The sequence below is a fragment of the Nycticebus coucang genome, chromosome 12 (assembly GCF_027406575.1).
Source record: "Nycticebus coucang isolate mNycCou1 chromosome 12, mNycCou1.pri, whole genome shotgun sequence".
NCBI classification, from domain to species: domain Eukaryota; kingdom Metazoa; phylum Chordata; class Mammalia; order Primates; family Lorisidae; genus Nycticebus; species Nycticebus coucang.
Window position 1 is genome coordinate 97286388 of NC_069791.1, and position 10124 is coordinate 97296511.

Below are 10124 nucleotides of genomic sequence, written 5' to 3' on the forward strand. Positions count from 1 at the left end.
TATTAGTCATTGGCTCTCTGTAAATCATTCTTTTGCAAGAAATATTTGAATCCCTCACCTGTTATTGAACCAGTAGGGTCAGCTGTGAACTCCCTCTGCTTGCAGACACTTACTCATCATCAGTTCTGAGAATTTTTGTCAGAAGTAGGAGCTGAACAGCCTGACTCACCCTACCACAGAGAGCTCAGTAGCTTAACAATGGTTAATAGTTTTACTGTGATTTTTAAACTTAAGGCTGTGTTGAAATTCTTTTGGAATGAGAAGAACTTCCTTTAACCTGTGTTCTTAAGCACTGACTAGCTTTGGAATTTAATTTTTTTTTCTCTTGAGACAGAGTCTGTTGCCCAGGATAGAGTACTGTGGCCTCAGCCTAGCTTACGGCAACCTCAAACTCCTGCCTCAGCCTCCCGAGTAGCTGGGACTAGAGGTGCCCACCACAATGCCTGGCTAGTTTTTCTATTTTTAGTAGAGACAGAGTCTTGCTCTTGCTCAGGCTGGTCTCTAACTACAGAGCTCACTCAATCACCTGCCTTGGCCTCCCAGAGTTCTAGGATTATAGTTGTGGGCCACCGTGCCCGGCCTGGAATTTAATTTTTGCTTCAAACTTGATAATGTTTTTTAACAAATTCAACCTCAACTCAGAAGGCAAAACAGCATTTATATGTGAAATGTGTACTGTGTTATCATAATTTTAATAATGAATGTTATTTGAGTCACCATGATGTGCTTTATGTAATTCCTGTGCTGTCAAAGTTAAAATAAGCAGTGAACTCTCCACACCCACACACAGAGCAGTGGGTGTATCTTTCAAGTGCAAACTATAATTCCTTGATGAAAGTGGGAAGGAAATTTCCACAAGTCTTTTTTAAAGACAGAGTCTTACTTTATGTTGCCCAGGCTAGAGTGCCATGGCATCCCAGCCTAGCTCACAGCAACCTCAAACTCCTGGGTTCAAGAGACCCTCCTGCCTTGGTCTCCCACAGTGCCAGGACTACATAGGCATGAGCCACTGCGCCTGGTTACTGTTGCATTCTTCTGAAATGCTTTCTGTTTTTCCTACCTCTTCATTCACGAGGAGTCTATCACCTTGTTGAACAAAGTTGTAATAGTTGTTTTAAATCCTTGTCTGATAGTTTCATGTCTGACTCATCTTGGTGTTAGCTTTGGTTGACTGTCTTTCACATCTGAATGGGTCATAATTTGCTGGCTCCCCACTGCCGGGTTCTTTGGGATTGTTTCCTGGACGGTGTGACTGTTGACTGCCCTAGACACCGTGTCCTGTTATGTTCCAAAGAAGACTATTAATGCTTTTGTTTTGGCTGGAAATTAACTTGGTCAGATTCCAGCTGCGAACTTTGCCAGAGGCTCCCATATCAGGCAGCTTTTAAAAAACTCTCTGGCTGGAACTGCTTGCAGGCTGCCTGGCACTGTTTGACTGAGGCAGGGGGCAGCCAGAGACTTGGGGTCCCTGCCTCTGACTTTCTCCTGTTCAGGGTTTTCCAGTCTCCTCTGGTTCTTCTGGGCTTCTCCCTTCCTTCCCTTTGTCCAGGAAGCTGAGAGGATTCTGTTGGTGTTTGAGTCTCTCCGCCTAGCCTGTGGCTGCCTTCAAAGCCAAGCACACAGAGGAGAAATCACTCTAAACTGGAATCTTCCTTTAAGTGTTAATCTCCTTCCAAAATCTTCTGACTTTTGTTCACTCCCTAGAGCACTTATGTAATTGGTTTTATATATGTTTTCCAATTTTTTTCACTTGTAGATAAGTTTTTAAAAAGGTGTTTGTAAGTTTGATTTTTGTACCTGTCAGCCTTGCTGAATTCTGTGTTAAGTATTTGACTGCATAGAATAGAAACCCACTTCATGGAAAAAGAGCCGAGGTGGGCATCTCAGCTCAGTAAACAGAGCCTTTTTGCAGGCATGAAAGCAGGTGCCTGGGGAAGGTGACCCCACCCCACCTCCAGCAGCCCAGCCAGCTGGGACAGGTCAGTCCTGGCCCCACTCATGAAGGGTTGCAGTCCTCCGACCTAGGCGCTCACACAGCCCTAGACTTCATGGTCATGGTGAGGCCACCCTGCAGTGCCATGAGTCAGGAGCACACCTAAAAGAAGCCATGTGTGACCCCTGGGGACCTGGGACTGGCAGGAGACCAGGCCACCACCTGGCCTTGCAATCTGGCCCTGTAGGAAACTGAGCACCAGGCTTGTAGGTCACCAGTTCATGAAGGAGGTGCTGGGAGCGGGTCAATCTCCCAGCCTCAAGGAGATGTTTTGCAGCCCAGAGACAAGCCCTTAAGCAACTGTGTGCTTTAATGAGATAAGATCGGTGGCTCAATAGCAAGCAGGTATTATACTTTGGACATTGGTGGTGCAACAGGATGGGAGTCAAGCCTGGGGAAAGAGCACGTACTGATCATTAAGCATTTGATCCTAGTACGTGAACCCCTCCACACCTGTTGCATAATCTTCAATAAAAGGCCACGACAGAGGTTACTTGGGACCCACCCTGCACCTGTGGGGAGTCCGCCTCTTACAAGCATTGTACTTCTAATCCGTGTCCTGGCTGGTTTTTTTTGTGTGGTGATGGGTTGTCACAGTGGCACCGACATGGCCCCTGCACTTCCTCAGCAGCAACACTTGAGAAAAGGAAGAGTGAGTACCTATGTCCCCAAGGGGCGGCTGAGGGCAGCTCTCCTGGCCCTTGGAGCCCCTCCTTCCCGGGTGGCTGGTGCCTCCACAGGGTCTCCACCCACACATTCCTGCAGTATGAGCAGCAGCTCTCAGCTGCCTGGGCAGAACCTGGTGTGAGCAGCAGATGGGGGACTGCCCTCCCGACTCACGGTATCCTCCCTGCACAGGATCTGTAAGTTGGAATCTTTGAACCATCTCCTCTTGTGGCGGTGGTGAATTTGCACCTCCCAGCTGACCAGTCAGGTGGTCCCCAGGCTGGGTCTTCCCCAGGATGCCAGGTAGGGTTCCCAGCACCAGACAACGGGCAGGCAGGAACAGGCTGCCGCACATGGGCCAGACAGAGCCAAAGGGTGGGATCCCTAGGCACTAGGCTCTCCACCAGGCAAAGAAGTGAAAGGTGCACTGTGGACACTCAAACCTATCTGCCTCACATTTCCTGCCAGGGTGGAGCTGCTGACTACTGGCACTAGAACCCCAGTTTAGCTGGGGGCTCTCAGGACAGAGGCGGGGACGGGGATTTTCCCAGGAACCTCATCTCCTGGGACTGAGCTCTGCCACCAGACCCATAGGGGCTGACCACCACCGTGTCTGTGTTGGGGGATGACCATATGTGTGCCATGGGTGCGAGGAGGGACATGCGAGGGGGCTATTCAGGACATCTCTGACTGCCCTTCAGGGACCCCCAGTCAAGCCTGCTGCGGGCTGAAGCTGGTACTGGGGTTGCCAGGGGAGGGGTTCCTGCCCTGCACCCTCAGCATCTCTGTGCTTTGGGTGGACAAAATTATCCTGTATGGAGAGCTGTCCTTAAATCTGTGCTCTGCTCCCCTGCTGGCCATCTCCAGAGAGGCCAGAGGCAGGCAGGGAATGTTGTCCAACTTCATTTTCACCCAAGGGCTGGATCTTGGGGCCCAGGCGGGGCCTCTGAATCACCCAGTGGGGGCTCCAAAACAGATGTCACCCCTGTAGGCCTAAGGCAGGTACATTGTAGGTGCCCCTACAGCCCCTTCAGTCCTCCTGGGCTGGAGTGTGGGAGATGTAGACCCCAGGTGCACAGTGGTCTGTAGAGGCCCTGTGGGGCAGGCAAGGTTGGGGGTTCCTCATTCCATGGTGGTGGGGAGGCTGCCCAAGGTCTACTTTGGTCAGAAGGGAGATGGCAGTGACGGGGGGCGGGCACACTTCTTGTCTGGCCATGCTGACTCACTGCCCATTTTCTGGTTGGGGGTTTTGTTTTCCTTCTACCCTCTCAGGGTGTCCCTATCTCCTCTGGGGCAGGAGGTGGAGGGTAGCCATCACCTGGAGGGGTGGTGGCCCCCCAAGCTGTTCCCCTATCACTGGCCAGACCAGGCAGGGCTCTTTGCCTATTGAGGGTAGCTGGAGCGCAACAGTATGGAAGAGCCCCTCATTCCTGAGCCACAGGAGTGGCACCTGCACAGGCCTATGCCCTGGTTTTGGAGGTGGCTTAGGCTGCATTCCACACAGCCCTGGGGTCCCCTGGCCCCTGAGAGAGGAAAGTGTCAAAGGTGGTTTGGTCTCCTAAAGGCCCCACCCTAGGTTGGGAGGACATTTCTTGTCCAGGGAGGGCACCCCACCCACCTCCCCACCCATACTGGCCCACACAACCCCTGAGGCCCACCTCAGAGAGCACAGAGGGATCCCTCAGGCTGTGCCCCACCCGTGTCTACTTTCAGGAGGGATTAGAGCAGCCTGTGGCCCCGGATATGTATGAAGCCCAGGCATATGCAGCCAAGGGCAACCCCCCCAGCCTACGCTGCTCAGTCCTCTGGTGAAGGAGTAGGGAAATTGAGGCCAACCTGAGTGGGGATGGCTCTGTTCCCAAACTGGGCTCTCCTCACCCTGCATGCCCAGTGAGAAGGGGTGGTACCAGCTGAGGCCTGGGCCCTCCCAGCCCAGCTGGCCCAGATGCACTGGCACACCCAGGCAGGAGGGGCCAGAGGCATAGGCACTACTGTAGGTGTCCAGAACTTTCCACCTGGGAGCCCCCTGGGGTACCACAAGGCCCCAGCTGGAACAGGGGTGTGAGGTCTGGGGTGGGGCAGGTCCCATGCTGCCCGTGTGGTGGGGGTGTCAGTGTTGCTGTCCTCCGCAGACCATGGCCTCGCTTACGGCCCTTTCCCCCAAGAGATCCTGCAGGACACACCCCCACCACAGCCTTCTGCTCCTACTCTTCAGCTTTGGTGAGTTCAGGGGCTGCTACAAAAGGGGGCTGCCAGGGTGGTGGAGGGCAACCAAGGGGCTAGGGGGCCAGGACCTTGGGGGAGTCTCCATGTGCCCAGTGCCTTCATGGGCCACCAACCTTGGCTCTGCCCTTGGAGGCGACTATGGCCAGCATACCAGCCAGGCCGATATACCCCTCAGGGTCAGAGGCTGAGCCAGCAAGTGATGGGAGCTCCGGCCAAAGTGGGGGTATCTGTGAAATAGGTGTCAATTGCCCTCAGTAGCTGAGTCCCAGGAGGAAAGTGTAGAAGGGGCTCCCTGGTAGGGTGCAGACACCTGTGCCTGGGGTCAGGCTGTGGCCTCAGAGGTGCAGGGGCTTGTTTCTGCCTCCACAACCTGTGAGCCTTGTGGCCTCTCCCCTTGCAGGGTGGGCACAACCCTTGAGGGCTCAGGCTGGAGAGTCAAGACAGGTAAGGACTCCTCTGGGGACAAGGAGGAGGATCTTCTGGTCCTGGGGGGGATGCCAGGCTGTGTTCTCTCCCTCACACATGCACGGATATGGGAATAGGCATCAATGGTGCGCGTCAGCTTCTACAGGTGTGCACTTGCAAAGGTAGAGCCGTACCCCCCAGGGGCACCCACATGACTAGCCCACACAGTAGCCAAGCCCATAAGTCCAAGATACAGCTGGGCCCATTCCAGAGGTAGTAGGACTCAGGGGGAACCTATCCTGGAAGTAGCTAAGCCCAAATTTCAGCATAGTCAGCAGGCCTTGTGCCCCCAGCAGGCTGCATCTCTGGACCCCGTCTTGGCCAATGTGTCCAGCTTCACCAGGTAGGTCTGGGGTCCCCATAGCCTTGAGGGTACAGCTCAAGGGGCCTGTGGACTGTGGATGTCCTTCCTGGCATGAGGCCAGCATTGCCCGCTGTACCAGGCCCTCCAATTCTTTCCACTGAAGCCCCTCGGGTGTCACCTGGCGGGGGGAGTATCTGCAGGGAGCACTAGCACTGTGGGGGGATTGGTGGTTCTGGTGCACATTCTGGCCCCTCGCCCAGCCTCTCCCCAGATCGCCTCCTTGGCTTCACATGTGCTGACGTGTCTGGCCTGAGCCCGGAGCATGTCAAAGAGTTGGCTATGGCCGTGGGGCAGAAGAATGCCACACTCCAGGCAGATCAGGTCAGTCTTGTGGGCCTCAGCCCAGGGCAGGTAGGGCATACCTGGGGCTCTAAGGAACTGACAGGCTGCCGTTGCCATCCCCACTGCAGAGTCTCTTCCCAGCCAGCTCCATTCAGAGCTCCCTGGCCACCTAGACTGACTGCTAGAGGGCCCATCCCCATGGGGGTCCACCTCTCTGGGAGAGTCTGAGGAGGCCTGGTCATCAAGGCTATGTAGAACTGGGTCCCCTCTAGAATCTTGGGCCAGCCTTCCTGGTTCTGTCCCCAAAGAGCAAATCAATCATGGCATAATTCAGGGAGAGGTGAGGATCAGGGTCCAGAGAAGCCAGCAGGCCCTTGCGGGCCCAGCCTGTGGGAACCTAGGTCAAGGCAGTCCACATCCTCCTCGAGGTGGCTGTCTAGGAGGTGGGATACCTCTTGCCTTGTGAGCAGCACCAGGGGCCCATGTGTGCTGCGGGTGGGTGTGGGGCCAGCCCCTTGGCCCTGGCCCATCACCTGGAGCAGTGGCCCGAGGTGTCCTATGCTGGACATGCCCCCGTAGCTGCGCTGTCTGGCACACGGCCTCCCAGCACACCTAGCGCCTGAGGATCTGGACGCCTTCCCGCCTGACCTGCTGCTTTTCCTCAAGTAGGTCCCTGAGCCCTAAGGTCTTGCCACATCTGCCCAGGAGCCAAAGCACAGACACTGGGTGGCCCAGCCAGACAGGCTCTCAGGGCAGGCTGTGGTGACCGTTGCATTCTTGTTCCACAGCCCAGCTGAGTTCTCGGGGCCCCAGACCTGTGCCCATTTCTTCTCCCACATCTCTAAGGCCAATGTGGATGTGCTCCCACGGAGGTCCCCTGAGCGGCAGCGCCTGCTGCTTGCAGCTCTGGTCTGCAGGGTAGGAGCTGGGGCTTGGTGGGTGCAGGGCAGGGAAGGGGTCTGGTAGACCCCAGAGGTGCCAAGGCTGCTGTGTGTACAGGGTGTGCAGGGGTCCCAGGTGAGCGAGGCCGACGTGCTGGCTCTGGGAGGACTGGCCTGTGACCTGCCTGGGTGCTTTGTGGCTGATTCAGCGGCAGCCCTCCTACCCCGGCTGGCAGGCTGCCCAGGATCCCTGGACCAAGACCAGCAGGAGGCTGCCCAGGCAGTTCTGCAGGGTAGAGGACCTCCCTATGGGTGAGCGGGACTGTGCTGGATGGGGGTGTGCACGAGCAGCCCTGTAAGGGCACCTCCACAGGTCCCCAGAGGTGGCACCTGGCCCTGGCTCTGTCTCTTGCCCTCTCTGTCTGAGCTGCACATGGGGTCCTTGAGCTGGGCTCCTGCACTGTACAGCTCCCCATCAAAGTGGTCGGTCTCTACCCTGAACACTCTACAAGGCCTACTGCCAATTTTGGACCAGGACTTTATCCAAGACATCCCCAAGGTGAGATCCTGCCCTACCCCACCATCTGTGGATGCCTGGCCACCTGCAGTTCAGCTACAGCTGTGCCTGTCCTCAGGGTGTCGTGACTGCATGGCTGCAGCGCATCTACCGGAACCCATCCGGGCCAAGGCCAGAGCTGACTGTGGTCCTCCCCAGGCTTCGCAGGGACACAGAGAGTGAGTGTCACACCCTGCCCAGCAGGGGTGGGGGACTGCACTTCTGGGAGGCAGCTTGCCCAATCCTAACAGCTATGCCAGGTGGGTGTGAGCACCCCAGAGAGGGGCTGCACTGCCCGAGGCTGCACCATGGGTATTGGAGGAGGGAGAGGCTGAAGGAGAAGATCCACCCCTCACACCTGCCTGCTCCTGCAGAGGAGGCCTGTCCCCCAGGGCGAGAGGCCCATGTGGTGGATGAAAAACTCGTCTTCTACTCGGACCGGGAGCTGGAGGCCTGTGTGGATGGAGCCCTGCTGGTTGCCCAGATTGACCATGTGAACGCAGTCCCCTTCACCTATCAGCAACTCAACATTTTTAAGCGCAAATTAGATAAGGTACAATGGGTTACGCCATGGGTTGTCACCAGGAAGTGGCTGCAGCTCACATGGTCTCTCCCCTGCAGATCTACCCAAAAGGCTACCCTGAGTCCCTCATCCAGCGCCTGGGCTACTTCTTCCTCACCACGACCCCTAAGGATATCCACAAATGGAATGTGACATCATTGCAGGTCGTGAAAGATCTGCTCAGAGTCAGCAAGGGGCGGGACATGGATGCTCAGGTGACCACCAGTTTGGGGGGCATGTGGCACAAGGCTATGAAGGCTTGGGGGGCACAGCAGGAGGCCACGGGAACTGGGGACATAGCAGGAGGCCACAGGGCCTGGGAGTCACAGCAGGAGGCCATGGGGACTGAGGGACACAGCAGGAGGCTGTGCAAGTGGGTGGATGGATATATCTCTTCCTGGCACCAGGCACCTCCTTCTACAGGTGGCTGCCCTGATTGCCCAGTATGTGAAGGGAAATGGCTGGCTGGACAGGGACAGCCTGGATGCCCTGGCTGCCTTCCGCCCTACCTACCTTTGCTTCTTCAGTTCTGGGCAGCTGGGCTCCGTGCCACCCAGCATCATCTGGTAAGTCCTCAGGCTGTGCTGGGCAAGGTGGGTATCTGTACTGGGGCTCACTCCCTGGCCCCACGTTGCCTCCCCAGGGCAGTCAGACCACAGGACCTGAATACATGCAGCCAGACACAGCTGGACATCCTGTATGCCAGGGCCCACCTCACCTTCCAGAATGTGAGCAGGGCTGAATACTTTGTGAAGATCCAGCCATTCCTGGGTGAGCCAGGGAGCACAGGGCCGGGGGCATGACAGAGGAGCTGCAGACCCCCACTTGGCACTTTCGGGCCCTCATCTCACTTGGTTCCCCCTTCCCCCAATGCATGTCGACTGGGAGGCTCCCAGGGTCAGGGGCCAGGAGAGCCCCTCAGGAGAAAAGGCGTCTTTGTGGAGCCTGTGGGGTTCTGGTAGCTTGTGGCCAGGTGGGCATGCTGTGGAGCCTCACACTGGGGTCCCTTCCATGTGGGCAGGCGGGGCCCCCATAGAGGACCTGCAGGCTCTCAGTCAGCAGAATGTGAGCATGGACTTGGCCACCTTTAAGACGCTGAAGAAAGAGGCCGTTGTGGTATGGGTGGGGGTCCTGTGGGAGTATGGGCCCAGGATTGGGGTACCCATGGTGGGTGGCAGCCCAGGGAGGGATGCCCCCTGGGTGCAGTCCCAGGCAGGGGACCGGTAGGAGTGTGGGTCCAGGGAAGGTGACCCACAAGGGTGAAGGTTCAGGAGGGGTGCAGGGGGTAGGGCAGCCCACAGAAGTGTGAGCCCAGGCAGAGGGCACCCATGGGGGTGCTGATGGGGGCAAAGGTCCAGGGAGGGAGTCCCACAGGCATGCAGGCGTGGGAAAGGTCAGGGAGCCCTGAAGAGGGACAGGACCTTGGGGGCAGCAGTGGCCCTGGCCTGATGCCTCCAAAGCCCATGGGCAGGTGCTGTGGGGAGGCCTAGGGTGGTTTGGCCACAGTTGGGCCCAGCAGCTCTCTGCATCCTGATGGCTGCCCTGGTCCCTGGCAGGGGTTGACTGTGCGGGAGGTACAGAACCTTCTGGGCCCACATGTTGGGGGCCTGACGGCAGAGCAGAGGAACAGCCCTGTGTGGGACTGGATCCTGCGGCAGCGGCAAGATGACCTGGATGCCATGGGGCTAGGGCTCCAGGGCGGCATCCCCAATGGCTACCTGATCTTAGACCGCAGCCGCAGAGGTAGGTGGGCAGCCAGCCAGCTGGGGGCAGGCCCCAGGCAGATGGAGACGGGTGGGTCTGACCATCCCTGTCTCACAGTGGCCCTCTCGGATGGGCACCGTCTCCCTGGATCCAGACCCATGCTCTCCGCTGTGCTGGCACTGCTCTTGGCTTTGGCCCTGCACTGAGGACACCACTCGGATTCGCCCAGCCCTCTGTTCCACTGCAGAGCCCCCACCTGGCCAGGAGTGGGTCTGGGTGGTCCCTATCTGGCCAAGGGGCCTTGAACTCAATAAATGGGGATGTGCCCCCTGCAGACACACCCTGTGGCCTTCAAAGACCAAGTGGAAGGTGGGGGCCTTGGGGTGTCCTGTGATCCCAGGGCCCAAGGTGGAGCCCCAGACAGG

General features: G+C 57.3%; 1 protein-coding gene across 7 annotated transcripts; it reads left to right on the forward strand.

Moving 5' to 3' along the window:
* The first annotated feature begins 2492 nt into the window (after positions 1-2492).
* MSLN (mesothelin) lies at positions 2493-10037 on the forward strand. 7 transcript variants are annotated; one of them, XM_053556539.1, is made up of 17 exons: positions 2493-2645; positions 4792-4879; positions 5286-5329; positions 5644-5693; positions 5915-6035; positions 6576-6661; positions 6785-6914; positions 6996-7189; positions 7346-7436; positions 7513-7612; positions 7808-7986; positions 8055-8210; positions 8419-8561; positions 8639-8766; positions 9017-9111; positions 9552-9738; positions 9817-10037. In XM_053556539.1, exons 1-17 carry the CDS (start codon positions 2577-2579, stop codon positions 9903-9905), a joined length of 1950 nt encoding a protein of 649 aa, XP_053412514.1. In that variant the 5' UTR covers positions 2493-2576; the 3' UTR covers positions 9906-10037. The 7 variants fall into 7 exon arrangements, with proteins under 7 accessions (XP_053412514.1, XP_053412513.1, XP_053412508.1 ...); XM_053556538.1 differs by having other exon boundaries at positions 8403-8766; XM_053556535.1 differs by adding an exon at positions 2734-2856 and having other exon boundaries at positions 2495-2645; positions 8055-8766.
* Positions 10038-10124: the final 87 nt, after the last annotated feature.

What these genes read in the sequence shown, in the direction of transcription:
- MSLN (XM_053556533.1), top strand. Translation starts at nt 2,577, where the DNA reads ATGGGTTGTCACAGTGGCACCGACATGGCCCCTGCACTTCCTCAGCAG. An exon ending in CCACACTCCAGGCAGATCAG is followed by an intron (nt 6,036 to 6,575) that starts GTCAGTCTTGTG and finishes ATGCCCCCGTAG; the next exon opens with CTGCGCTGTCTGGCACACGG. An exon ending in GCTTCGCAGGGACACAGAGA is followed by an intron (nt 7,613 to 7,807) that starts GTGAGTGTCACA and finishes CTGCTCCTGCAG; the next exon opens with AGGAGGCCTGTCCCCCAGGG.